At 52.8% G+C, this 27,757-nt stretch overlaps 2 protein-coding genes across 9 annotated transcripts in view; one reads left to right on the forward strand and one right to left on the reverse strand.

Moving 5' to 3' along the window:
• Positions 1 to 17,511: 17,511 nt before the first annotated feature.
• Positions 17,512 to 18,835, reverse strand: LOC136151253 (dapper homolog 3-like). Its single transcript, XM_065912194.1, has 4 exons — positions 18,808 to 18,835; positions 18,106 to 18,765; positions 17,860 to 17,994; positions 17,512 to 17,675 (listed from the first exon to the last, which is right to left on the reverse strand). Exons 1-4 carry the CDS (start codon positions 18,833 to 18,835, stop codon positions 17,512 to 17,514), a joined length of 987 nt encoding a protein of 328 aa, XP_065768266.1.
• SLC22A23 (solute carrier family 22 member 23) overlaps positions 18,792 to 27,757 on the forward strand; it is a 132,127-nt gene continuing 123,161 nt past the window's right edge. For 6 of the 8 annotated variants that reach the window (XR_010660106.1, XR_010660109.1, XR_010660108.1 and 3 more), the window contains exon 1: positions 18,792 to 19,466. Coding sequence is in view for 4 of the 8 variants with exons in the window: in XM_065913367.1 (XP_065769439.1) it covers positions 18,834 to 19,466 (633 nt within the window). In the remaining 4 variants the exon portion in view is untranslated. The remainder of the gene's footprint in view (positions 19,467 to 27,757) is intronic. The other 2 variants (XM_065913365.1, XM_065913366.1) reach the window with 2 other exon arrangements.

The following is a 27,757-nucleotide window of genomic DNA, read 5'->3' on the forward strand; positions in this document are numbered from 1 at the left end:
CACCCCCCCCAGCAAGTGAGCATTTGACGCGTGAATTCCTGCCCGCACGCAGGAAGCACCGCAGACCTCAGGCCTTTAGCGTTGTGCCCCGAATTACAAAGCAAACAGCACAGGCGTTTGCCACAGCTCAGCCAAGACAAAGGCCACGATAATTAAACCTGCAACCGGTGACCAGCAGGCCTGCCTGTGTCTCCCGAGGCTCACACACTGTGCTGTCACGGCCCACCTTCTGCACTGAGCCCTCCCCACGCCATAGTGACATTAATTCTGTCTTCCTCCCTCCCTGGACGGTGAAGTCCTCGGGGCCCAGGTGCCCCGTTAAGTCTGTGTCGCCGAAGCCTGGCACGTCCTCTGCAGACCTGGGAGGTGCGTGTGGACGAGCCCCCCCAGGCGGGAGGTGCCAGCCGGGTTGTCCTGGTCTCGTTCCTTCCTCCCACCTCTCATCACCTGCGGGGACCAAAGCAGGCCTGCTTGATTTATTCTGGTCTCTGTGTCTGCAAACGCATACATTAGCTGGCTTGTGAGAAAGAAGTGGCTCTTCCACAGGCTGGAATTAGACACTGTATTCAAGGTTTGCACAGCGACTTGGGGGATTAGAAAAACGCCTTGTCCCAAACAGGAACCGTGATGCTTCCCATTTTTTTTTTTTTTTTTTTTAGTGTAAAACATGAAGTAAACATAATTCACAGCCGTTTTCAATGTCCTGGTGCATTCCAGAGACCCATTTCAGATAAATGACTCTCCAGCGCCCGATGAGTCTGGTTTGATGGGCTATAACATGTTCAGATTGTTTTAAACCCAGGCCCTGCTTTGATATTTGTTTCTTGTCACCATGGATGGAAAACAAAGACACCAGGAGCAGAAGCGGGTTCTGCTGGGGGATGAGGGAGAAGCGGGAAGGGAGGGTGTGTCTTCAGAAAATCACAAGGCAGATGTGCTGACATCTGTAAAACTGAGGTGGTACCGGCTTATATTATTGCCTGTACTTTTCTGAAAGTTTAAAACATTTCAGAGAGACAGAGAGACTCCTCCAGGTGTCTGTACCCTGCTGTGAGTCCTGGCCACCCTGAGCTACTCAAGGTGGGGTCAGTCAGCAGCTTCTCGCAAACGCAGCTTCTCAGGCCCGGCCCGCCCTGGAGAATCTGCATTTTAAAGAGCCCCAGATGATTCCCACACATGTGAAACTGGCCTCTTCCCTCCTGAGAAGCAACCCTGTGCATCACCTCCTGAACTCCTAAAGTGCAGAAGTAGTTCAAGGATATTTTAAGATTTCTTTGAGCCCCCATCTGGGTCAGAGAGTTCCCCGATGCCCTGCACATGCTTTTCCCAAAGCACTCCACGTTATCGCCAGATGCCCCCTGGACTGTGAACTCCCCATCGGGGCCTTCAGCCTCTGGGCGGTTGTCCTAGCACAGTACATCATGGTACATGGCGTAAGAGTCAATGGATGTTTTAGGCTCAAACAAGAATCCACATTTTTAGATACCTGTCAGGCCACCATTCACACTGACGCTTCATCCAGGGGCGGGAAGTGCCTGGTTCTGGAGCACATTAACGCGTGGGATGGCTTTCTCACCGTCTTTTACAGTTCTAGATCTAAAATAAATTAATTCACTGTAAAATTATCCACATTTTTTAAAGCAGCATGTTTAAAATGTTGTAGCAAAGTGGGACTGTTAATGGCACATGTCAGTAAATTGACATTAAAAAAATATCCCCACTTCATAAAGCATCTGCCTACCAAATACAGGAGACACGGGTTCGATCCCTGCCTGGGAATACCCCACATGCCTTGGAGCAGCTAAGCCTGTGGACCACAGCTACCGATCCTGCGCTCTAGAGCCTGGAAGCTCCGAGTTCTGAGTTCACGCGCTGCAACTCCTGAAGCCCGCAGCCCTGGAGGCCATGCTCCACAGCAAGAGAAGCCACGGCAGTGAGGAGCCGTGCCCGACAGCCAGAGCGTGGGACCACTCACTGCAACTCACACGCAGCCACGAAGACCCAGCACAGCCAAAATAGAGAAAGAAAAAATACACCTTAAAAATGCAGGAATTTAAATTTTCGAGACAACTTGACCCCATATAAAAGCCCAAGGAGAGATGGGAACTTCTCCCCCAGAAAAAGGAACACAATCGGTGTGTAATTCCAGGGGCACAGACCCCAAGCAAAGAGCCTCCACCCCAAGTTGACAAGGCCGTGTATGCTGCCCTCATCCGGCGTCGTCCTGGAGTTTCCCCTGATCATTGGACGTGTCAGTGGACACTCTCCCCACGTGGCACTCGGGGCAGCCACCTCGTCTCTCTTACTCTAAAAATACCCCCAGCAACACACTGGAAATCATGACCACCTTGAAAACTCCTATCATCATTGGCTGATTATATGATGTTTTGAAGGGTTTTAAGCTTGCAGTAGGACTTCCCTGGTGGCTCAGTGGTAAAGAATCCGCCTGCAATGCTGGAGACCTGAGTTCGATCCCTGGGTTGGGAAGATCCCCTGGAGAAGGGAATGGCTACCCACTCCAGTATTCTTGCCTGGAGAATCCCCATGGACAGAGGAGCCTGGCGGGCTACAGGACATGGGGTCACAAAGAGTCGGACACGACTGAGCGACTCAACAAGTTTGCATAACTCCCACCAGTTCTCCTTGTAGGTCTAGGAGGCAGGAAGTGGTCACGGGAATCTACTTACTGGGCAGACGCCACCTTGGGGACCAGACAGGATTTTATCAAGTGAATTTTTTTTTCCTTTAAGACAGAAAAGGACCTTGGAAGCAGTCAGCAAAGCAGTGGAAATATTTTCCTCTATTCACAAGCACCATCTAACCAGCACATGGTCTATGCGTTCACAACAAGTAGCGCCTGGAGGAACCAAGATGGGAGGAGACGTCCGCAGGAGGCCCTGATGATGTGGGGAGCCCGGATCTCAGGGCTGCCCACTCCACGTCATGTGCATTCGCTGTAAAGAAAAGCCCAATGCCCACCCCTCTTAGCAAGAGTCCCTTCAGGAGAAACACCGGCTTTTAGCAGTCATCTCCCCTGACATTCAGTCACTGCACCCGTGAGAATAGCATTAATAGTTTAGTGGAATAATAGCGAGCAATAATTCAGTGATAATTGAATGATATTAAATAAGAATGATAGCGTGCATGGAAAGACCTGGACAAACTTTTTGGCCAACCCAAAAGTATGATGGGTATTTGCACTACTTTTAACTTTGCAAAGCTCTTTCACTTTCCATTGGTCCAGTGATTTAATTACGTTGCCAGAAAGAGGAACTTCCTCCTCTGTTCAGACCATGGCCCCCGATGTGTCCACACACCCCCAAAAGCACTCACAGAAACCACGGAGCCTCAAGGCTGTGAGTGCTGAGCCTCAGAGCCTCTTCTTGCCTTATGAGTGTCTGCGATATTTGCAAAATGATTCCCCATGGACAGAAGTCAGCTCCTCTTGGACTAAGTGCTGAGTAAGAGGTTGATTAAAAGACTCAGAAATTTTGAAGAAGGCTCAGAAATCTCAAGGAAGATAGAGTTCATAAGAGGTTGGCCTTCCAGAAGAATCACCTTTCTTTAAGCTCAGAAGATAAAGTGAAGCTTTGGGTGAGTAGCATTTTTATTTTTGATTTCAATTTATTTTAAATATTGCATTGGTGTTTTTAAAAGAAGTCAACTTCAAAATAAAAGAGGGAAAGATGGTGAAAGTTGCTTAATGGCTGGTTAACCAAACTCATTGGCACCATCAGAAGTGTCAAAGGGGATTTGGGGGGTGATGTTTTGCCTGGTTTTATTCATCCCTTCATCCCCATTTAATGAGCCCCTACAAGGTTCAAAAGATGAAGGCTACACAGTCATATCTTCAGAGAGCTTCACGCTTAAGAGAGCAACTCAGAAAGAACGTATTTGTTTCCAGAAAACTGAGGTTGGAGGGACGTGAGGGAAAGAGCCTCATGGACTGTTTGCAAGGCTGACCCTGGCCGTCCTCCCCAGACACAGTTTCTGGGGAGCCGCACCCAGGGTGTGTTAACTGGGCTCCAGACCTGAGCTCTTGCCCTGGGCTGGCCTCTGATGGAATCTTCCATTTAGGTGGAAGCATTGGATTTCCCTGGCCCTCAGGTTCCTCTCCGAGAAAGTGAGAGGCTGTCAGACAATGAGAGGACCCGCGTAGCTTCCTCGTGTGTTACCATCAAAAACTGCATTCGCCACCCGGGAGAAGGAGAAGTTATTGATTTTTTTGTTGCCTTGGAAGAAAACCAGCCAGGACGCCGGAGCAAAGACACTAACCAGCTCGCCCCAGACTGGCCTCCAGGCCCAGGAGAGATCATCCCCCCTTGCTGGGGGCAGGTGCGGGGGCGGCTGTTTGCAAAGCTTCCAAGAGAGGCCTTAATTAGCGAGTCTGCACTTGGGTTTAAAGCAAAACAGCCTCTCCTGGCAACAGCTTCAAACAGTGAGCCCTGGGCCAGCATAGACGCTACGGAGTCGACATGGAGTCCAGAGCCCACGGAGCCTGGTGGCCCAGAGGAGGGACCAACGCCACCTGGGCCGTCTGCCCTCCTGGCCCGGCCGGGTGAGCCTGGAGCCACCGCAGGCCTCTCTCCTGCAGACTCGGTGAAGGCGCTGCAAGTGGACCTTCCCTCCCAGCCCGGCCGGGTGAGCCTGGGGCCCCTGCAGGCCTCTCTCCTGCAGACTGGATGAAGGCGCTGCGTGTGGACCCTCGCCACGGCGGGACCAGCAGGACCTCACACCCGGAGGTCTGATTGGGGGGGAACGGATGGGGGCCCGGCGCATGCATTCTCCTTTGAAAGGGAGAAAATTGAAAATCAGAGAAGACAGACCCCAGAAGAGACTTTCATCTCACCAGCTGGAAAGCGCAGCTGAGCGGGAGCAGCTGAGAAGCCACCTTTCCGTGGATGATGCGGGGGGAGATGGACGTTCTTCTCAGGGCCCCCCGGGGCCTGGACACGTTTCCGCTCTCATTAAGTGTAAAAAAATTTTTTTTGCAACTGAGGAAATTCAAAGAATGTGCTGCAAACTCCAAATGCAGTTTCGGGAAGCAGGCTGAAAGTTTGGAACCATAGCAGTGCCATCCTCAGGGGTCCTTTGTCCTCTGGGAAGAGGAGGGACTCCTCGGCTCATATTCCGATCACTTAAACATATCTGTTTCTCAGTGGGACCTAACTCATCAAAAGCTTTTGCGCAGCAAAGGAAGCCACAAACAAAACTAAAAGACAACCCATAAAATGGGAGAAATATTCGCTTAGGGTGTGACCTATAAGGGATTAATCTCCAAATTTTCCAAACAGCTCATGCAGCTCTATATCAAAAATAAACAATCAAAAAATGAGCAGAAGACCTAAAGAGGTATTTCTCCCAAAGAAGACATACAGATGGTCAAGAGGCGAATGAAAAGTAAGTGCTCAGCATCACTAATTTTTAGAGAAATGCAAATCAAAACTGCAATGAGGTATCACCTCACATCAGTCAGAATGGCCATCATCAAGAAGCCCACAAACAAGAAATGCTGGAGAGGGAGTGGAGAAAAGGGAACCTCCTACACTCCTGGTGGGGATGGAAGCCGGTGCAGCCACCGTGGAGAACAGCAGGAGGTTCCTTAAAAAACTGAAAACAGAACTGTCATATGACCCAGCAACCCCACTATTGGGTGTGTACTCTGAGAAAACCAAAATTCAAAAAGACACATGCACCCCAATGTTCACAGAAGTACACTTTACAATCGGTCCATAGACAGATGAATAGATAAAATGCAGTACATATTCCCAATGAATATTACTCAGCCATTAAAAAAAATGAAATAATGCTATTTGCAGCAACATGAATGGACCTGGAAATTATCATACTGGGAAGTCAGACACAGAAGGACAAATACACATCTCACCGACACATGGAATCTAGAAGAATTACACCAGTGAACTTTAATTACCAAACAGAAAGAGACTCACAGACAGAGCATGAACGTACGGTTCCAGCGGGGAAGGCTGGGGGTGAAGGACAGATTGTTTGTTTGGGATGGATGTGTATACACTGCTACTGCGCTTAAAACGGATAACTATTAAGGACCTACTGTGGAGCACAGGGAATTCTGCTCAATATTCTGTCACAGCCTAAACGGGAAAGGAATCTGAAAAAGAAGAGATGCATGTATATGCATACCTGAATCACTTTGCGGAACACTTGAAACTATCATAACATTAGCAATCAACTATACTCCAAAATAAAAACTTTTTAAATAAAATAAAAACTCTATTTCTCTGTGTAAAAGTCTCATCTGATACAAGGCATTAAGGTTTTTTTTTTTTCTTTAATGATCTAGGCAAGAAAAAAGGTAAATGTAAAATAGAATCCTAGACAATGGAGTCTAGAGTCTCACTTTTCGGATCCGTTCTGCAGAAAGCGCCCCCTCACACCAGGTGATCCCCAGGCCCCCTGACCACTCAGACCAGTTCAGGCTTCAGCCCAAGAGGGCCTGTCCCTCCGGGGTTGGGGAGGGACTGGAGTTCCCCTGTGCTTCTCTGTAGTCACACGTCCAACAGGAAGACAGAGGGCGCAACAGAGAATTTTAGACTCCAGAGCCTTCCTAGTGGGAGAAGAGTCCTGAGTCCAACACAGAGGGCAGCCAAGTCGGGCAGGTTTCCAAGGAGCCTTCCCTGTCTGGGGCTTTATGTTGTTCACCGACCAAGGGATGCAGAGGTGAGCCTCCTGACTAGATAGCGGGCTCTGGAGAGCGTACGGGCTCAGTGGTGTCCCCGGGGGGGCAGGGGTCACAGAGCTGACCTCAGGAGCTGGAGGCGCGCGCTTTCCTGTGGGGAAGCACTCGGGGGTTTCCCAGGGTCTCCAGCGCTGGGGCAGAGAGCCAGGGGCTCCAGGAGCGAGGCATTTTCGGGGTGAAAGAGGCCCCAGCACGACCTTCTTCTGGGAGGACAGGGCGGGCAGAGCAGTGCTGCAGGGAGGGCTGGCGTCCTGAGGCCGGCAGGGGACCTGGCCGACATCCCCCTGCATCCCGGGCGGGCTACCACGCAACCTCGGGCGGGCGACTCAGCCCCGTCAAAGCTGCTGTCCTCACCTCCGCCACGGCTGTCACAGGGTGCAGACACTTCAGGGAGTGATGCACCAGGCGGGCATGGGGACCAGGGATGGCTCTTGAGACGGTCAGGAGCGTGGCCCACCCCCGGTTCTGCCAAAGACGCGGAGCGATGTTTGTGGCAGGAGAGGGCGGGCAGAGGGCGGTGGGGTCAGCTCAGCTGTTAGCGCCTCTGGGTGTAAAATCAGGGCCGGGACTGCAGGTGTAAAAGCCTGCTCGGGGCTGCTCCAGGGCGGGATTGGGTGGGTGGACGGGACGCTGGCCAGCAGGGTGTGGCAGTCTTGATGATGTGGATTCAGCTCCGTAGATAAGATAGAGGGCTGTCTGGCCCGCCCTGGGCAAAGGGGCCACCGGGGATTCCGGTCCAAACACAGAGGTCAAGGCCAGAGTCACTGCTGCCAGGAGGTCTGACCACAGGCAGCAGAGTCCAGCTCTGCGTCTGTCGGGCCTGCTGCGGAATTAGCGGAGCTAACGGAGTGGAACGTCCTGGGAATTCCAGCCTCTTTGCTCTGTTTGACTGATGGTGGAAGCGGACCCTGGATGGTGGGGATGAGGAATCCTTTAAGCTCAGTCTGGGTCTCTCGAGGGGCTGAGGCCAGGATGACCACTTCTGACCGCACCTGAACAACCCTGGGTATTGTATAGTTGTTCACCCGCCCGAGTCCCCAGCTCCCACCATCTCATGTTCATCACAGCCGCCCCGGTCGGTACCAAGGCAGGTGTGAAGATTATTCCCACTTTACTGATGAGGAAGGGCTTCCCTGGTGGCTCAGTGGTAAAGAATCTGCCTGCCAATGAAGGAGATGCAGGTTCGATCCCGGGGTCGGGAAGATCCCCTGGAGGAGGAAAGGCAACCCTCTCCAGTCTTCTTGCCTGGAGAATCCCACGGACAGAGGAGCCCGGTGGGCTGCAGTCCGTGGGGTCACAAAGAGTCGGACATAACTTGTCAACCAAAGAATGACAACAACTCAAGCGGACAGTGAGGCTCACAGAGGTGAGGAGACCAGTTCAAGGTCACCCAGCCGGAAGCCGTGAGGTCCGGAGAAAGAAATCAGGAAGTCTGACTCTAGACGCTCTGCTCTCGACATCCTGCCGAGTGTTGGGGGGCTTGAAATACTTCTCCTGGGCTTAGGCTTTGGTGCCTGGAGGCAGACGCTGGAATGAGGAAGCCGGCGGGGGGGGGGCTCCCTGTCCCAGGTGAAGGGGGCACCGAATCCCAGGGCCGCCTGCTGCCCTGTCTGTGACCTCCCGGAATCCAGCGCTCTGAGGGGACGTCTCCACTGGGGGCTGACGGGGAGAACGCCCCGTGGAGCTGGCCTCCTTTCCCCAGTCCCCCACCCTGGCTTCCCCACAGCGACAGCTGCTCGTGCCCTTCGGGGTCTGGGCAAAGCAGGCCTGCAGCCAGCACACCTGGAAGGCCTTGCATCTTCCCCTCGGAGTCACGGCCTCGTGAGCAGCCCTCCCACCGTTGCTTCGGGGAAGCATGGAGTTCAGTACCTGAGCGTCACCGCTGTTTCGTGGGCAGCAAGTCCTTCTCGTGTATTTGCTGAGTTATCCCGAAAAGTGGAGGATTCCCTCCTGACCGCTTGTCACTAATGTCTCAGCTGTTCTCTCTCTGAGATGAAGGGCCCTGGGTGACGTCGACATAGTACAGTTTGCACGACGTGTCTAACGAGCACAGAAATGGGCGTTTCTGCTTCAGGAACCTCACCAGGGGGCTCTGCTACCCACCTCCCACCCCACCAGGCTCGGGGTTCAGACCAGCCTCGGGCCCCCTCCCTGCACGTGGCCAGGCCTGGACGCGGCATCACAGCCAGGCGCCGTGGAGACAGGCTCACAAGCGCACGGGGCCCTCCAACCGTCAGAGCCGTGGAAACCGGCTGGGGACGCTCTTGGGACCTTTCGAGAAGAGCTGCTTCTTTCTGTGGGAGCTGCCAGGGTGGGTGAGCAGGGGACCACACGGGAGCCTGAGAACGAGGGCAGAGAAGCGGGCAGCTCCGGGGAGAGACGCCCCAGGCTGCAGCGTGTCCAAAGCCAGCCCACCCCCGCCCTCTGGTTACATAAGCTAGGGAAGTCCCTTTTTTTGCATAAGTCAGTTTGCCTTAGGTCTATAGTTTCCATATGAAAAAAATACTAACCTACTCTCAGTATCGGTAACTTCCTGTTGATGTCTTGCTGTGTCAGCAAGTATGAGACCCTGCTATGCTGCCTAAAATAAGTCCACCTCCAGATAGTGACGTGCCAGTCACTCACGTCAGCTCAGACCACGAACCAGCAAGTTCGGTGCCATCTCCCCACGGTCACTCGTGTCCTCAAAGAACACGGGCATTGTCCGCATCTCCCGAGAACGCAAGCTGCTCCCCGCCCGCTCGGACGGCGCTCCACCCGGCCGCTCGGTCGGCGCTCCACCTGGCCGCGGCCCTTCGTTCACACAGGGGCCATTGGGACAGTTTTTGTGGGTCGGGGACCCAAAAAGCACCGTTTTCAGATAACCCAACTGGTGCTGCCCCTAGACCTTTACCCGAGAGCAACGAGAGCATGTGTCTACACAGAGGACGTCTGTATCTGAGGGACCAGAGCAGCTCTATCCCAAGTGGCCCGTGAGCAGGGGGATAGACAGCATGTTCACGAAACAGAACACCACTCAGCAAGAGGCATGCAGGAGTGAGATGCTGACGCCTGCGAAGACGCGGGGCCCCTCACAGGCTGCTGAATGAAGGCAGACGGCCATCAGACTGCGGCGCCTGCTTCCACGTGACGCTGAGGACAGGAACGACTGACCCGTGGTGAGAGAACCGGGCCACTGGCCGTCCAGGGTGGGTGGGAGGCTGAGAACCGTCTGCAAAGAGGCGCCGCGGAACTTTTCCGGGTGAGACGGGTCTGTACCTTGATGGGGGCGAGGGCTTCGCAGGTGTGTACATCCTTGTTTAAATTTAAAACGTGCGCGTATAAAATATACCTCAATAAAGTCACTTTACATTTATTATTGGAGTGTAAAGTCATTTTCTAAAGTGAGGATTTCCCCAGAATTCTCAAAGCTCCTACGTTCATATTTAACACAGTCTTTTGAAGAGCGCACTTTCTCCTTCCCACGTCCCTCTGCCCCTGTGTCTTTCTGGCCTGCGGATGGGTCTCCTCTGCTGCTCACGGAAAACACTTCACTTCTGGTCACCACGTGCGGAGGGCTCTCAACCCGCGAGTCTCTGGGACACCAGCATGGTGTCCTGAAACTTAACTCAGCTCTGACACTGCCGTCCCGGACTTACACCAAACGCCACGGATCAGGGCTCGGTCGCAGCGAGACTGCCCTCCCCACCCCCCTGCAGACGCTCGTTACAGACCCGGCCTCACCGGCGCTTCTGACCCAATAGCTACAGCAGACGCTGCGATGATGGACTTGAGTGTGATTCACTTCATAGAGCGGCTCACAGAAGTGGTGGAAATGTCTACTTACCATTCCCTGTTTATTGAAGAGTGCATTACCAGCCCCTTGTGCCTCTCTAGAGATCTGGGGAGAGAGGGGCTGAAAATTCCGAGCTGCTCACCCTGGCTTGTATTCTGGCCACCAGCCTGCCTCCGGGAGCCACCCAGGCTCACCTGCTTAGAACAAGGGATGCTCCTAGGGCTCTCTGTCTGCTTAGCTTTAAGATATTTTTTCTTTTTGAATGTGGGTCATTTTTAAACTCTTTGTTGAATTTGTTACAGTATTATGTTTTGGTGTTTTGGCTATAAAGCATGTGAGATTCCCCCACCAGGGATCAAACCCTCACCCCCTGCGTTGGAAGAGAAAGCCCTAATCACTGGACCACCGGGGAAGGCCCGCTCCTAGTGCTCTTATCACCTGGAAATCTCAAGGGAGGTAGGAGTTCTGTGCCAGGAACCAGCAACAGAGACTCACCTATACATTTTTTGTTGATGTTGTTTAGTCGCTTAGTCGTGTCCGACTCTGAGACCCCATGGACTGCAGCCCACCAGGCTCCTCTGTCCATGGGATTTCCCAGGCAAGAACACTGGAGTGGGTTGCCATTTCCTCCTCTAATATGTTTCTTATTATTTCACAACAATGTTATTCTTTACATGCCGTAATTGAATCATCATATAGAAACGCCATGAGGTTCCTAAACTTTCGCAAACGGTAATTCTCCTTGTGCCTCGGGGCCTTCCTTCCGGCTGTTCCTTCTAGTTGTTCCCTCTTTTTCTGGCAAAATCCCGCCTACCGCCCCAGCCTTCGTGCATTCCAACAATGTTTATTGAGTGCCAGGCAGTGTGGCTACTGAGACGTACGACCAGGGCTCTGCTCTGGCCTTCAGAGACGTACACTGGAAAAGTGGAGTTTCCCTCGAACGCCCTTAGATTTATATCCCAGCATTTTCTGGTTGATGAAAAGATTCTGTCAAAGACCATTAACCTGGAGGCTATGGCCGCTCCATCCCATCACCCAGCAGCAGCTGCTAACCCAAAAAGCACATGTGTTTGCCTCCTCCCCGCAGGCTCTGTTAACTCTATAGAAATGGGGTCTTGGAGAAGGTTACCAAAGCGGGAGGAAAAAACTCTGCCAAAATGAGGGGAAAACTTGGGGCAAGTGCACTTCTGGGTCGCTGATCAGAACACGGCACGAGATGGAACTGTGACAGATGAGGCGGGGGAACGTGAAGACTGAGTCTGCCTGACTCTCAGGCTGCCCTGAGGCTCACGCCCCAGCCCCCAGCCTTTCGGACCGACCACAGCCTGGACCGCAGCAGGCAGATTTACTGCTGCGGGGGTCTTTAATATTTTAGAGTAGTTTAAAAAATGTTCCTGGAACAAGCTTTCATTAAAATTTACTTTTCGGGCTTCCCTAGTGGCTCAGTGGTAAAGAATCCACCCACCAATGCGGGGGACCTGGGTTTGATCCCTGGTCTGGGAGGATCCCACAGGCCATGGAGCAACTAAGCCCGTGCTCCACAGCTACTGAATTTGTGCTCCAGAGCCTGGGAGCCGCAACTACTGAGCTCACAGGCTGCAAGTACTGAAGCCCGTGTGCATGGTGGCTGCGCTCTGCCGCAGACACCACTGCAATAAGGAGCCCTCGCGACAGAGAGCAGCCCCCGCTCGCTGCAGCCAGAGAGAAGTCTGTGCGGCAGCAAAGACCCAGCACAGCCAAAAGCAAATCAATGAAATTAAAATTTGTTGTCCGAGGTTTTATTTTTTTCTGCTCCCCCATCAGCTCTGAATTCCAAAACCAAATCTTTACTTGATTAAAAATATCATCACACACTGTAAATCAACTATAGGTCCAATTAAAATTTTAAAAATATACCATTGCAGACATAGAAACTATACAGAGGAAAATCGCTCATTTGGAACTTACAATGAAATAGTGCTTGAAAAAGTGTTAAATCACCTTAAAAAAGTTTTTTTATTTTAGAATATTTTGACACATAGAAAAAATTTCCACGGATAGTACAGTTTCCATATACCCTACACCTAACGCCCCTGCTAGTAACATCTTGTTATTAGCCTGGTATATGAATCAGAACAAAAGAGCCAATATGGGTACATTTTTACTCACTAAAGTCTCCAGCTCGCGCGGACGGGAAGTCCTCCTCTTCCAGGACCCCATCAGTTGCCACATCACGCTTGATCCTCACCTCTCCTTGGCTCCTCTGAGCTGTGACATCGTTCCCACTTCCCTTGCTTTGGATGAGCCGAGCACTTTTCCGTTCCGGTCAGGTATTTTTTAGGATCCTCAGCCGGGATGCACCTGGTATTTCCCTCCTGGTTAGACAGGTTTGGGGTTTGGGGGAGGAAGATTCCAGAGGTAAGGGCCCTTCTCATCACACCAGGTCAAGGTTACATGCTCTCCGGCTGACTTTGTCCTTGTTGTTGAAGTGATGACCCTTCCGCTTCGGAAGGAAACGCCGCGGCCAGCCCACACTCGATGAGTGCCGAGTTAGGCTCCACCTTCTCGAGGGCCGTGTACCTACATGCATTGTCTGCAGTTCTCCCACAGGAGGGATTTATCTCTTCTCCATTTCTTTCTTGCTTTATTCAATCATTGTCTGTATCACTATGGAACTGGGGATAGTTTTTTGATGTGCTCAGTACTCAGGCGTGTCTGACTCTTTTTTGACTCCATGGACTGTAGCCTGCCTGGTTCCTATGTCAGCGGGATTTCCCAGGCAAGAATGCTGGAGTGGGTTGTCATTTCCTCCTCCAGGGGATCTTCCCGACCCAGGGATGGAAGCTGCGCCTCCTGAATCACCTGCCTCAGCAGGTAGATTCTTTACCACTGTGCTATCTGGAAAGCCCATAGTTCTTTCATGCTTTGGGTTAGTAACCAACATGACTTTATTTTGTTGCTCAAATCAGGAGCTTGTCTCTTTGACACAGCTCTGCTGCTGTGTATGTGACAAGGAACATTCTGACATTCCATTTATTTCTTTTAAATTTTATTGGAAGCATAGTTGATTTAAAATGTTGTGTTAATTTCTGCTGTAGAGCAAGGTGATTGGTTATACATATATATACATTCTTTTTCATATTCTTTTCCATTGTGCTTTAATCACAGGATATTGAATATAGTTCCCTGTACTATCCAGGAGGACCTTGTTCTTTGTTCATCCCACATGTGATAGTTTTCATTTGCTCATCCCAGACTCCCAATCCTCCCCTCCCCTAACCCCTCCCCACCCCTTGGCAACCACAAGGGGGTTCTCTAGGTTTGTGAGTCTGTCTTTGTTTTGCAGATAAGTTGATTTGTACCATGTATTAGTTTCTAGATGTAAGTGATATCACACTTCTTAACCACAAGAAGGCTAACGTGACATCTGTGGTTTTTAGCAAACAAGAGCCAGCCCCCAATTCTAGATCAATTTGTTCTACTAATTGTTTTAAAACTCAATAAGAGTTCAAAATTAAATTTTAACCGAGCTTTTAATTGGGCCCTATCCATCAGATTTATCATTGAATTGCTTTTTGCATAGAAGTCTTATCTTCACTTTGTTACTTCTTTTCACTTCCCTTGATCAGGAACAATGAATTGGCTTGTACTCCTCCAGTTTTTCTCAACATATTCCCTGTAAGTTTTTTAAAGGATAGATTTTGTGATATTTTGATTACTTCTTCCACAGAAGTTGTTGCACTTTCATTTATGATAGGTTTTGTAAATGTCAAATTCCTTGTTAGTCAAAAGTTAACATTTCAAAAGTAAAAGGATGATGTAAATAAAGTTCAAATGTACACAGTAGACTTTGAAGTAATTTCATATCACTTTCTCCCATCCTCCAAAAATCAAGATAATCTACCTTTCAAATAGCTATTTGAAAGAAACAATCAGACTGTAGTATTAAAAAAAAAAAAAAGGACACGATGTTTTAAAATATATCTACCTGCATTTCAAGTATAAATAAAAAGCATGAACATACAGGTTCAAAAAAAAAAAATGAAAAGAAAACAATGTGAAGTCCATCTGCTATGATTGTTTTGTACATTTTATTAACCCTGATACCAATTCCTTGAAACTAACTCTTCCAGAATTTTGGAGGATTTAAAATTAGACTTCTATCAACTTTAGAAGTAAGCTAAATATTTTTTTTCCTCTTGCTATCTCCAAGGAAATAAAATTGTTCAAGTGTATTGGTGATTTGGTTGTATCTTTTATTTCTTTTCATTATTTTCTCAATTTTAATAAAATTACAAACAGACATTTTTGACATGCTTTCAAAGGAAGAGAAATGGAGATCAGTGAGTTCAGGATACCAACATAAATTTAGGGTCACAATCTCAGACGTTCTCTGGGGTCAGACAAATGATATGCACACACATCCCAGCGTGCCCAGCAGAAACGAGAGAAGCTGGAGAACTCCTGTCCACCTTTCCTATCTTTCAAGGAAACGAGCATCACAAGGGCCAGGGCTTCTTCCATGTGCTTAAAATAATCTCCTGGTTTTTAAGTTAGTAGTTATTTTTCTGGATGCATAGTGTGTGGTCTATGAGCTGCTTTTGGCCCACAAATCATGGTCTGCAAAGCCATTTGTTGTTGTTTCGTTGCTAAGTCGTGTCCAACTCTTTGTGACCCCATGGGCTTCCCTGTCCTTCACTATCTCCCGAAGTTTGCTTAAACTCATGTCCGTCAAGTCGGTGATTCCATCCAACCATCTCATCCTCTGTTGTCCCCTTCTCCTCCTGCCTTCAATCCTTCCCAGCATCAGGGTCTTTTCCAATGAGTCAGCTCTCCGTATCAGGTGGTCAAATTACTGGAGCTTCAGCTTCAGCATCAGTCCTTCCAATGAATATTCAGGACTGATTTCCTTTAGGATGGACTGGTTTGATCTCCTTGCAGTCCAAGGGACTCTCAAGAGTCTTCTCCAACACCACAGTTTGAAAGCGTTGATTCTTCGGTGCTCAGCTTTCTTTATGGTCCAATTCTCACATCCCTACATGACAACTGGAAAAACCATAGCTTGGACTATACAGCCCTTTCTTGGCAAAGTGACGTCTCTGCTTTTTAATATGCCACCTAGGTTTGTCATAGCTCTTCTTCCAAGGAGCAACTGTCTTTTAACTGCCCACAAAAACTTTACACTGGGAGCTAACCCACTTAACCACAATAACTTAGAATAAGACAAAGAATTGTCAGGACCATTTGAATTCTCCTACTGGCTGATCTGAGCACTGTATTTGAGAGATTCAACATACATGAAAAGGCTGCTGGGTGACTGAAGAATCCGAGTGAACGGAGATGGAGGATCCTAACAAATGATCTCACCAAGAAATGACAACTGGACACACTCATTTATTCAACGATATATACTGTCTTGGGTGTGCCAGGCAGCAAAAACACAGCTGAAGACAGGAACCGTCTGGAGTCAGGAGGCAATAAATAAATAAGCAAACAAGAAAACTAGCCCTTAGTGATAACTACGGTGCAGGAAAGTAGAATTCAGTAATGTGATAGCAGGTGTCTGATAGGCTGCCCTGTACCGGCTAGTGATCCCGGACACTTACCCTGGCGGCCTTCAGTTTCCACTTCTTTCTCCTGACTCATTTTGTTCTAGGTCCCTCTGTGAGGTCACTTGCGATATGCCTTAATAAATTCAAGAGCACTTTGTTACCTTTCAATCCTCTTGACTAGATTTGGGGGGGGGGGGGCATGTCGATTCAAGATGAATTTAGGAAAACCCTAATCTAATCGGTAACTCAGTTACAACAACCAGGTCAGTGTGGCGCTGGCTAATTCCTAACATCTTAGGTGACTTCCTTTTAGTTTGATTAAAAAAAATTTTTTTTAATTTATTCTTCAATTGAAGAATAGCTGCTTTACAGAATTTTGTTGGTTTCTGCCAACCATCAACATGAATCAGCCACAGGTGCCTATATGTCTCCTCCCTCTTGAATCTCACACCTCTCTCCCCTCTCCTCCTCCCCTCTAGGGTGTTACAGAGCCGGGGGTTTGAGTTCCCAGAGTCATAGAGCAAATTCCCGTTGGCTCTCTATTTTACACAGGGCAGTGTAAATTTCCATGTTACTCTCTCCATATAGCTTGAATTTCAAGGGCTACCATTTCAAGCATGTCCCCCAATTCTGGGAATGTACCACTTGAGGGTTTTTACCACCATTTTGAAACAAGAGCTAACAAACAGCTTGGCAATGAAACTCCTCCCCGAGGCCAGGGATTCTCCCACTTAAAAATCAGTTCAGTTCAGTCACTCAGTTGTGTCTGACTCTTTGCCACCCCATGCATATTGACAAATATCTTTCAAAACTCTTTCCTATGATTTTTGTTTTCTTGATTTTCTTTCTGTTTGCTTTGTCGAGGTTTTGTTGTTTACCCTGCCTGTTGAAATGGAGGAAACCCCAGAGTGTAAAGTCAGAAGATCTGGTTCCAAGCTAGATGTTTGGCTCTGCCTGGCCTGGTATTCACCTAACCCTGCAGCTTCATCTTGAGGACCTACCTCTTGGGGGTCCCGAGAGGAGTATCTGAAAGCCAACACTGCCAGGTCCAGTCTTTACCAAAACACTGAATACTAACGAAGTGCTTAGCGTTTAGATACGCGCAGGGTTTGAGACCCACTTCTCCGAGGTCTGGCGTTTCCTGCGGGCCCCTTGCTTATCTAATCTCCGCTTCTCAGGCTCACAGGAGACTCCATGAGCTCCCTGCCCCCGAGGCCCCTGGAAGCCTTTAAAGAATTCTCTCTCTCTTGCGTGCTAGTATTTTATATAGTAAGTACGTATTACCCATAACAAAGAGGAAACCCAGGTTAAAAAACGTAAGCAAATAATGGAAATCCAAGAGTACATTCAGTAAGCGCAGCTTCTTTTGGAAAGCAAAAGCATTTCTTCCATTCCCCTCCCCTCCCCCCAAACAAGTGTGGAAACGGACTGCTCTATTTGAGACACTCATTAATAAACTTCCCAAAATGTCAAATCAAGGGTCCCTATCACCGGGCAGGCCGGGTGCAGGAGGAAATGTGCGAATGCGGCCGTTTGCCGCAGGGCGGTGTTCTGTGTACCGCGCTGGCGGCACGGTCGGCCCGGGAGCGCGGGAGGGGAGGGGAGGCCGGGCCGCGGGGCCCCGTGCGCTCCCGCCGGGATCCGAGCGCACCTAGGGGAGGGGGTGAGGGACGCCAGCACCTTCGCGATCCGGTGTTGGTATTTACATGTAACTCCAGGTTGGCAATATATCCGTCCGGCATCGTGTTTAGACAAGAGTGGGGCGAGAAATGGCGACTTGGGAGTGGGTGCTGCGGTCGGTCTCGGGGGACCTGACGCTGCGGAAGACCCACGACCTGAAATGGGCAAACGCGCCCTCTCGACTTGTGTCGGCACCTCGAAACAGCGCCGGGGGCGGGGGGTTGCTCCCGAACGCTGGCGACCCTTGGGCTCGGAGCCGGGCGTGGGGTGCAGGTAGCTGGTGGCGGGCACTTGGGAAACGGATAGAGGTCACCGAGAGCCGGCGCCCGCCGGAGCCGATCCCGAGGACCACCCGATCCCCCGCCCGGCGCGCGCCGCCCCCTCCGAGCCCCCGACCCCACGCGCCCGCGGTGGCGCGCGCCGCCCCCTCGCCCGGCCGGGCGCCGAGAGGATCCGGGCGGGGATCTTCGCACCGGCGGCCGGGCGCCGGAGTCCCCGCCCCTCCCGCGGCGGCGGCGGCGGGCCGGAGGGGGCGCTCGCGCGCAGGAGCGGGCGCAGCAGGTGCCGCGTTACCTCCACCGCGCGGGGGGAGAGGGGGCGGGCCGGGGCGCGGGAGGCGGGGGAAGCCGGGGAGCCGAGCCGGGGAGCGCGGCCGGCGCGGCAGGCTGGCACCGGGCTCGCGGCTTCCGGGAGGCGCCGGGGTCGGATAAATACATCCCGGGCGCGCGGGGATCGCCGAGCCGCCCGCATCGCGCGCGCCGCGCCCCGCAGAGCTCCGCCGGCCAGCCCCGCACCGCGCCGCTCCTCCTCCTCGAGCGCGCCGCGCGCGGAGCCGCGGAGAGCGGCGGGCTCGGCCGCGGGCGCCCGGGCCGCTGAGCAGATGAGCGGCGGCGGGTGAGGGCCGCGGCCTCTGCCCGCCCTCCGCCCGGCGCCCGCCGGGGCCGCAGCCGGGGCGCGGGTGGCGGGCCATGGGGGCGCAGTGACGCGCGCGGCGGCCGATCGTCCCTGCGAGCGGCGGGCCCTGCTCGGCGGCGGCGGCGGCGGCGCCGGGCCCGCGCGCTCTGCCCGGGGCCCCGCGGGAGCCTCCGCCGCGCTCTATGCGCCTCTGCGGGCGCCGCGGGCCCGGGCCATGGCGATAGACCGGCGGCGCGAGGCGGCGGGCGGCGGGCCCGGGAGGCTGCCGCCCGCGGCCGAGGAGAACGGCGCCCTGCCGCCCGGGGACGCGGCGGCCTCGGCGCCCCTCGGGGGACGCGCGGGCCCCGGCGGCGGCGGTGACATCCAGCCGCTGCCCGCGCCTCACGCCGCCGGCGGAGCGCACCCGAGCCTCCTGTTGTTGGACTACGACGGGTCGGTGCTGCCCTTCCTCGGGGGCCTGGGCGGCGGCTACCAGAAGACCCTCGTGCTGCTCACCTGGATCCCCGCGCTGTTCATAGGCTTCAGCCAGTTCTCGGACTCCTTCCTCCTGGACCAGCCCAACTTCTGGTGCCGCGGGGCCGGCAAGGGCGCCGACTCGGCGGGGGTCACGGCCACGGGCCGGTGGGGCGGCGGCGACCTGGCCAACGGGACCAGCCCCTCGACCACCCCCTTCCCCACCGCCGCCTGGGGGACAGCGGGCCCCCTCGGCAACGGCAGCGGCGCGGACGGCGGCGAGACGCCGCCCCTCCCGTCCCCCCCGGACAAGGGAGACAACGCCTCCAACTGCGACTGCCACGCGTGGGACTACGGCATCCGCACAGGCCTGGTGCAAAACGTGGTCAGCAAGGTAAGGCCAGCGGCCGCGCCGGCCCCGCGTCCCCATCCCGAGCGCGCTGCGCCCTCCGCGGTCCCCGCGCACTTCCCCGCGCGCTCTGCAGACGGGGTCCTGCGGTGCTGCGCGCTCGCGTGCCCACGGCCTCCCGTGGGCTCGCCCTCCTTGCGTCCCCCAGAGGTGCGGGCCTGGGTGCGCGGCTGGGCTCCCGCAGCCCTTCGCGGCGGCTCTGCCTCCCGACTCCCAGGGGCACCCAAACTCGCGTCCCCGCTGGCACACACAGAAGGGGCGCCCCTCCCGCCGCGAGGGAGCGAGCTTCCCTCCCCCACCCTGGAGCTGTCACTGCGTTCGGGCAGGGGTGGCCCGCGGAGGGCGCGAGGCTGGTCTGTGAGCCGCTGGCCCTGCGGACGCGCCTCTCAAGGTCTGCCCGCTGGAGCCAGGCCCCGGGCTCAGCCCTATGCTGGCCCACTGCCCCCCGAGTCTCCCACAGAGAACCAGCCCCTCCAGAATCGCTCCTATGCCCAGGCGTTCTTCCTGGCAGACCCCAGCCATCCCCCGCTGGCACTGGAAACTGACTAAAGCTGACGGGAGAGCCCAAGTGGTGGCCAGAGTAGCAAATGGCTTTTGAAATCTCCCTTTCCCTGTCCCCAAGCTCAGTCCTTCCCAGAGGCTGGGGTATTTATCTCCCGGTGGAGTTTGCCACCCCCAGCGTTCCTGAGAAAGCAAACACCTCTGTAGTTAGGAAGGGTGCTGAGTTTGTGCTGTTCTGGGACAGCCGGGCTCTCACACTGCAGCCCTCTAGTCCTGGCGTTGAGATCGGATCCCGGCCAGCCTCAGCTCCACATGGACTTGCTCCAGCCCAGGGGTCCCCTCTAGCCGAGGTCCTGCATCCTGGGAAACAGAACAGGAGTGTTTGCAAGAGATGCATGGCCTGCAAAAAGACAGAGAGTGGGCACTACTAGGAAATTAACACCCAAGACCCCTACATATTGTCTGGATTTCATAACATGTAAGAGGGGTCGTGTGCCAGTGTGTCGAACAACTTGTGTTATTTTGCCCCTTCTGTGTTGTAAACAACTAATTTGCCTTTCAAAGTAAATGTAGACCTTTCTCCCACTTCCGTGCAGTTCTGGGCAGAGTTTGAAATGCTTTGTTTAAATGCAACACTGAAATTTGACGGTTTATAATAGTCCATAGGCATGTATTCCCCCCTCCCCCAAAACATGTGTTGGTAAACAGTTGTGCCTCATGGATGTGTAAGATGAAACTCTTACATCATCATAACCATTGTCTTCAGCTTGTACCAGCCTGCTGAGAAATGATCTGGCCTCTGGGAACTGTCGGGTTACCTGTTAATGGGGAGATCCTTCTAGCTTGTTCACCTTGAGCCCCCTGCCCCCAGTCAGCCTGTCCTCTGCCAAGGCGTTTCTGTGACTGTTTCCCATCCACGGAGGCCAATATCTGTCTTTTGTTTACCAGCAGGAAAAATGAACATTGATTATCTTAACACTGTTTGTATGTCTGTGAAACTAAGGGTTTGCAACACTGTCAAATACTTTGAGCCTTTTTGTACAGTAGGGGAGGAATAATGGAGGTCAAAGCAGATGAGTGTACAGGGTGGTCTGTCCCAGGGTGACGGGGAGGCCAACTTGGAGTTAGGAGGTGGGACAGAGAATCGTTACCTAGTGGTGCTGTGGGTGGTGGGAGGAGGCGACTAGAACCGTCCTTGAAAGCAGGCTCTGCGGGCACCTGGGAGAGCTGGACAGGTGTTCCCGCTGAGCGATCGAGGGGCTCACGTATGCGCAGCGTGGCTTGGGGTGCCTGCCGTGCAGCTCCGGGCCGCTGACAAGGCAGTCCAGGAGGTGCAGACTTGGGGGCAGTAGGGAGAGACACATTTTCCTGCAAGACCAAGACGAAAAAGGACATATTGATTTTCACGCACAAATAAGATCTAAATAAAGGTCTGTCCTTCCACGGTGTTCTGTTCCATAACCGATGCTCTCAAGAGCCTTTTAAACACACTCTGGCAGAGCTGAGGCCGGCCGCCTCCTCTGCGGGCCCTGCCCCCTGGACCCTGGATCAGATGGACGGATGCGAAACGTATCCTGGGTGGGTGCCGACTCCGGGGTCAGGGGCCTGCCAGCGTGGTTTGCCCGAGGGAGTAGAGTTGGCTGCTTCTCCTGTCAGCAGATGGAAGTGCGGGGTCTGAGGAGTGCTCTCTGTGCCCTCCCCTCCAGCGGAGTGCCAGGGTCTTCCCCACTCAAAGAAGCCCCGTGCAAGGTTTTTGTCATTCGGCTTCCTTCAGCGCGCGCGTGCCCCTGCCTGCCACAGAGGCCCTGTCCTCGCCCCGGGTGTTAGGTGGGGAGGGCGCCTTGATCTTCCTTTTATTGTTGTCCATAGTGATGTTGTTTAGTTGCTCGGTCACGTCCGACTCTGCGACCCCGTGGACTGCAGCACCCCAGGCTTCCCTGTCCTTCACCGTCTCCCGGAGCTTGCTCAGACTCAAGTCCATCGAGTCGGTGATGCCATCCAACCATCTCATCCTCTGTCGTCCCCTTCTCCTCCTGCCTTCAATCTTTCCCAGCATCAGGGTCTGTTCCAATGAATCGGCTCTTCGAATCAGGTGGCCCAGGTATTGGAGCTTGGGCATCAGTCCTTCCAATGAATATGTCACGTTATATTAAATATATGTTAAAGATACATACCATTTATATATATATATATCATATATTGTCCTTTCTGTTACAGGGGTTCCCCACCTCTGTGCCACAGACCAGTACCTCCTCTCAGATCAGTAGCAGCACTAGATTAGTAATAAAGGGCCCAATCTATGCAATGCGCTTGAATCATCCCCAAACCATCCCCCTCACCCCCAGGCTGTGGAAAGTTGTCTTCTACAAAATCAGTCCCCGGTATGAAAAAGGCTGGGGACCACTGGGTTATACAGGCCAGGATAGCCTCTACACACATGAAACTGCCAGGCCCGTAGAGCTCCAGGCTGTTCGAGTTAGGAGGGGCTTTGGAGCTGACAGACCTCTGTCCCCTCCCGGTGGCGTCCCCAGCATGGCCGTCCCTTGCTGAGAGCCCCGCGAGCTAGCAGCCCACTTCTCAGCAGCTCTTCCAACAGAAAGATGTGCTTTTTGGTGGCGACAACAAGGATCGTCTCATGCCTGTTTGTGCAGCATTCTCCTCCGAATGGTTCTTCTTCCTTCGTATCACACCTGCTCCGATATCTGAGGGTACAAGGGCTGGGTTCTTTCCTGGCTGGGAAATCTCCAGCTCCTTCAGTCCTTCCATAAGGAACAGAATTTACCCTTCTGACAACTTCACACGGCGTGCGTGTCTCTTAAGCAGACCGCCCAGGACACGGCTAGCAGGCACACACACCCTGATCTGTTGTGATCAGAATCTTCCACTCATGAAGTTCACGGTCAGCGTGTGAAGGCTTTCAGTAGACGCGTCATCTGTCTACCTTGAGGCCACAGTCCCCAAAGCTCGATGGGATCGTGTTCAGGCAGGGCTTTCTCAGCTGGTGCCCGTGTGTGGCATGCTTGCTAGTTTGGGTTGCTAGATCTCTCCTGTTAGGATCTTTTTTTATTTCTACTTTATTTCTGTCTTTGTAAATTTCTATTCTTTGCCTTGGTCCCTGGTGTTTCAGGATCCGCGGTGCCTTCAAAATAATGCTGATGATGCCACTTTCGTGCTGCCCTGTAAAGTGTTCAGGGCATTTTCACGTGTTGGTGCCTTTGGTTAAGAATGTTGAGCCATCTAAGACCGCTCTTAACACCGTGTGGTCTTGAGGTTTAAGTCGGTTCACCAGCCTTGAGTGGATCATGAAGTTGGTCCTCAGCTCCCACGTGCTGTTGCTTGCTCTTCCTTTTATCCCCAGCCACGTAGGAAGACTGTCGTGCTTAACACAGCTCTGCTGGGTTTAAAACACTCTTCTCAATAATTTGCATGGTGAACCCTGTATTGTTCAGAGTGAACCCTTGTTGGTTTCTAATGCTCTCCACTTCCTTGAACAACCCTTAGAATTTCGCCTAAAATCAGTGTCAGTAACACTTCCTAACCTGCTCTCCTTCTGTACGTGAAATTTAAGGTGCTTGCTCATCTCCAGTGTCCTGATTTTTTTTCTATTTGCCAAGAACTCTCATAGATTGCTGGCTTTTCTCCTGTGTAACCTGAGAGTTGTTTAAATATCCCAGGAAACAACTTGACTTCTTTTTCTGGGGCTCAACACTAGAAGTTGTTTAAAGTGGCTCAGTCCAATTAGGATGGAGAATGATTACAATATCATCACAAGAGGAATAGTTTTAGAAAGAACTTAGCTGTAGGTCATCCCAGTGTGGTTTTGTTTAGTCTGCCTGCTATATACAACACAGCAGTGAACATGTCTGTGCCTGTCTTTTTTTTTTTTTTTTTTTTTTAAGAAACTGACCGTAATAAAAACAAATGCACCCACATGGGACAGGACATAAAGAGTAAAAGCAAGATTTCTCACCCTCTCTGCGTCTAAGTTCCCTCTTCAAAAGCAACCATGGTTACAGTTTCTTATGTATCCTTCCAAAAATATTCTATTTTCATTTATGTCTATCTTCTCTCCTAAACCTCAATATGCCATACGCACTGTCTCATGCTTCTTGATCACCTGAGTGGGGGAAGGGTGTGCACCAGTACGGGCAGCCTCCTCTCTGTTTTCTCACGTTCTAAGGGGGCCTTTTGCTTATTATATAATGTACAGTGAAATTTCGGCACACAGGAAACGTAGAAGTGGAGGCTGTGTTTTTATTTTGATAGACGCTGTCGAAGTGCTCTCCATAGAGATCTTATTACCAGTTCACACTTCCGCTGATTAGGCGGGAGGCCCGTTCCCACACGACCCCCACCCGCCCACCCTGGAGCGTTGCCCCAGGTCTAAATGAGAAATTGTGGTCATTGCTGTTACTTGCACTGTCTTCTGAGGAGGGCGGTTAAACATCTCTGAAAATTTTCGAGCCATTTTTCTTCCCTTTTCTGTGACCTGCGTCTTCACGTCCTTTGTGTGTGTATCTTTGGGGGGAGGGCATTATCTTCTTAATGATTTACAGAAGTACATTATGCATAAAGTAAGTTAAGTGTTGGGGATGCTTTGTGAACGTTTTTTCCCCCACAGTGTGTTGTTTGTCTTTTGATTTTGTTTGTGGTGTTTTCATCACACACAGACTTTTGGTTTGGATAGTGTCAAATGAATTTTTCATGGTTTCTGGGTTTGGTGTTAGATTTAGGGCTTCTACAATCCTGGAATATGAAGGCAAAAACACTGTCTTCTAATATTTTTATGATCTCAGTACTTTTTTGATTTGGTATTGTAGGGTCAGATTTGCTTCTTTTGAGCTACTAGGGTAAATTACTGGGAAGGAAAACAAATGTTAGGTCAGCGGGTATAGCAGCTTTTCTCGAAGGCTTTGACTTGCTCGTGACGAGCTCCTCTGCGTAGAATCCGGCCTGGTCCTCACTGATGGAGAGACGGGATGTTGCGCAGTTACTAAGCACATCTTCCATCTTTTGGGGGACGGTGTTCATCCCAGGTCTCACCTTTCCTTCATCTTCTCGGTCTGGATCAGCTGCACAACCTCTTGTCTTCGGCCTTTTTTACCAGCCTCAGTTCATCTTGGCCTTCAGTCCCAGGTAGTACTGAGTCAACAGTGGATGTCACTTGTGGGGTGGGGAGCGGGGTGGGAGGGGGTTCAGGATGGGGGACACACGTACACCCGTGGCTGATTCATGTCAATGTGTGGCAAAAACCACCACAGGATTGTAAAGTCATTAGCCTCCAACGAAAATAAATAATTTTAAAACAAGAGTTGATGTCATTTAAGAGCAGAGGATGAGACGGACGGATAGCATCATGGACTCAGTGGACAGGAATGTGAGCAAACTCCGAGAGGTGGTGAAGGACAGGGAAGCCTGGCGTGCGGCAGTTCATGGGGTCACAGAGTCAGACACGACTGATTGAACAACAGCAACAGAAGCATGTTGGACACGGCCTGTCCGTCCTGGCTTGGAGCCGGCTGGACCAAATTGTCAGGATGCGGGGCTGGCGACCGGGAGCGTTTGCCCCAGGGATGTCTGCAAACGCTGCACACCTGGGTTTCTCGTTCTTCTTTGAAGCCGTTGTTAGGCGATCAGCAGGCCCCTGAGTGTGACCCTGGGCCATTCCTGTCTTTTGTTCCCTAACCTCCCCCACTGTCCCCTCCTGCCTTCTGCGGACAGGAGTGCGGGTCCTGGGCCAGGCATTGTGGTTTGCGTTGGGGATACAGCGCCAGGCGGAAATATCGCAGGTCCCACCGAGCTGATGCACTAACGAGGGAGGTGCACGTTAGCTAATCATCGTGACTTTTTAATTACAAACCGAGCCGAGTGCACGGAAAGAAAGGGAAATGAGAGAGAGAGAGCAGAGCGCCTGGGCCAGGCGAACCGGCCGTGTTGACACCGAGGCCTGAGATGCCGAGAGACGGAGGCGGGGTGTGAGTGCGAGGGGGTCTTTCCCTTGGAGAGCGAGCGGCTTCTGCAAGGGCCCTGGGGCCTGCGGGAGCCCGGATCTGCAGGGCGGTCCGGAGCATGGGCCGGGGTGACTCACAGTCACGAGACGAGCTCAGCCGGCCGAGAGAGGGGCTGGAAAGGCAGGCGCCCGGGGAGGGCCTGTGGGGTGAGATGGGGGCTGGGGTCGACCCTGCTTGGGACCCCGCGGACAGGCGGCAGGGAGGCCGGGCCTGCTTCTCCTGCCAGAGGGAGGCTGCTGATCCCAAGGGGGGCCTGAAGGGGGGCTGTGGAGAAGTCCCCTGGCCAGCAGGTCCACCGCAGGCCTTGGACAAGTGGGCCTGACCCGGCCCCAGTGCTGTTGATAGGAGAAGCACTGGCCTTGGAGAGTTCCAGCATTTTCTCTTGCCCTCTGGCTCCAAAGGGGAGGCTGCTAAGTAAATTTCCCCAAGGTTGAGGGGCCTGAAACGGGAAGCCACCAGCTAGCGTGGGGTGCATCAACCAGCTTCACCTATGCCCAGCGCCTGGCATGGGTGAAAGTCTGTCCCGGGCACGGCTGACTGTGGCGTTATCTATAAGTCCGAAGTTCAGTTCAGGGAGGAGAAGGAGCCGGGCGGTCACTGGCCTGTCCAGAGTTGGAGCTGCAGGGTTAGGATCTCTCACCCGCTCCGCCTGAGGGTGTGCCTGCCTCCGCCCTGGGGCCCCACCTGGAGGACAGGGGTGATGGGGGAGGAACCTGCCCTTTATCTTCATCTTTACTGGCCAATCAGAGGTGGGGTCCTGCTGCTGCCAGAGGATGGGGGTGGCTGGGGGCTGTTACTGTGGCTTCCTGCAGTAGGCCGTGCAGACCTGGCCGGCAGCTTCCCTGATCTTTGCTCCATCTGCCTTCTGAGCCTGTTTCCTGGAACGCTTTCCTCCTCCGCTGGCCCGCTGGTCCCTGTTCATCCTTTAGATCCACCGGGTCTCCACACAATGCCCCCAGCACTGGCCGTGTGTCTGTCCATCTCCCCACTAGATGTGTACCTTTCACCCACTGAGTCCTCACCATACACATCAGCTTGCCTGAGCTCATGTCATGAAAAGACTGGTGCTCTCTGGTTTGGCAGGGAGGTTACGACCCGTTCATCTATAGGGCCTTCATGGGTAGAGGGGGCTCAGGGCTCCCCCCATCCCGCGCCGGGGGGGGAGCAAGAATGGGAGTGAGGCCCCCACCCTCCGGGAGGCACCTGGAAATCTCAGATTCCTTTCCTCCTCATCTGTGGGGTGAGGACTGGCTGAGCGAGTCAGGTCAGAAATGCTTAGATGGGGAGGAGCTGATAGACCACACCTGGACGGGCAGTTTATCCTGCAGCCGTTCCAGGGCGTCTCACGCCTTCACCTGGAAACTGATGACACGGGAAGCCAGGTGCACCTTTCAGACTGGCTGCCCCAGTCCAGGGGGCCGGAGGGGGCTGGCCAAGAGGGGCCTCCAGGGGGGTTTGCCTGAAAGAGCCTTGAAGGGGCTGGGAGGTATTTGTGGCTCTCACATGAAAACAGAGCAGGCCTCTGGCCACGGGGCCCAGGGATCTGATAAAGGAGAGGAGCTTCTTGACCTCCTGGTGGGTGGAAGCGTGGGGAGGCTTCCTTGCCTCCACTGAGGTCCTGGGTCAGAAATCTGAGTCCATGCCCTTTGATGGAAGACGGTGTTCTGAGTTTGGAAGTCTGGTTGGCTGTGCTGGTTGAAAACGGATGGAGAGAAAGTGGAATTTTAAACAGGGGCAGAGGGTAACCTGAGCCCTGACCGCAAG

Source organism: Muntiacus reevesi, chromosome 20, assembly GCF_963930625.1.
Source record: "Muntiacus reevesi chromosome 20, mMunRee1.1, whole genome shotgun sequence".
Taxonomy (NCBI): Eukaryota; Metazoa; Chordata; class Mammalia; order Artiodactyla; family Cervidae; genus Muntiacus; species Muntiacus reevesi.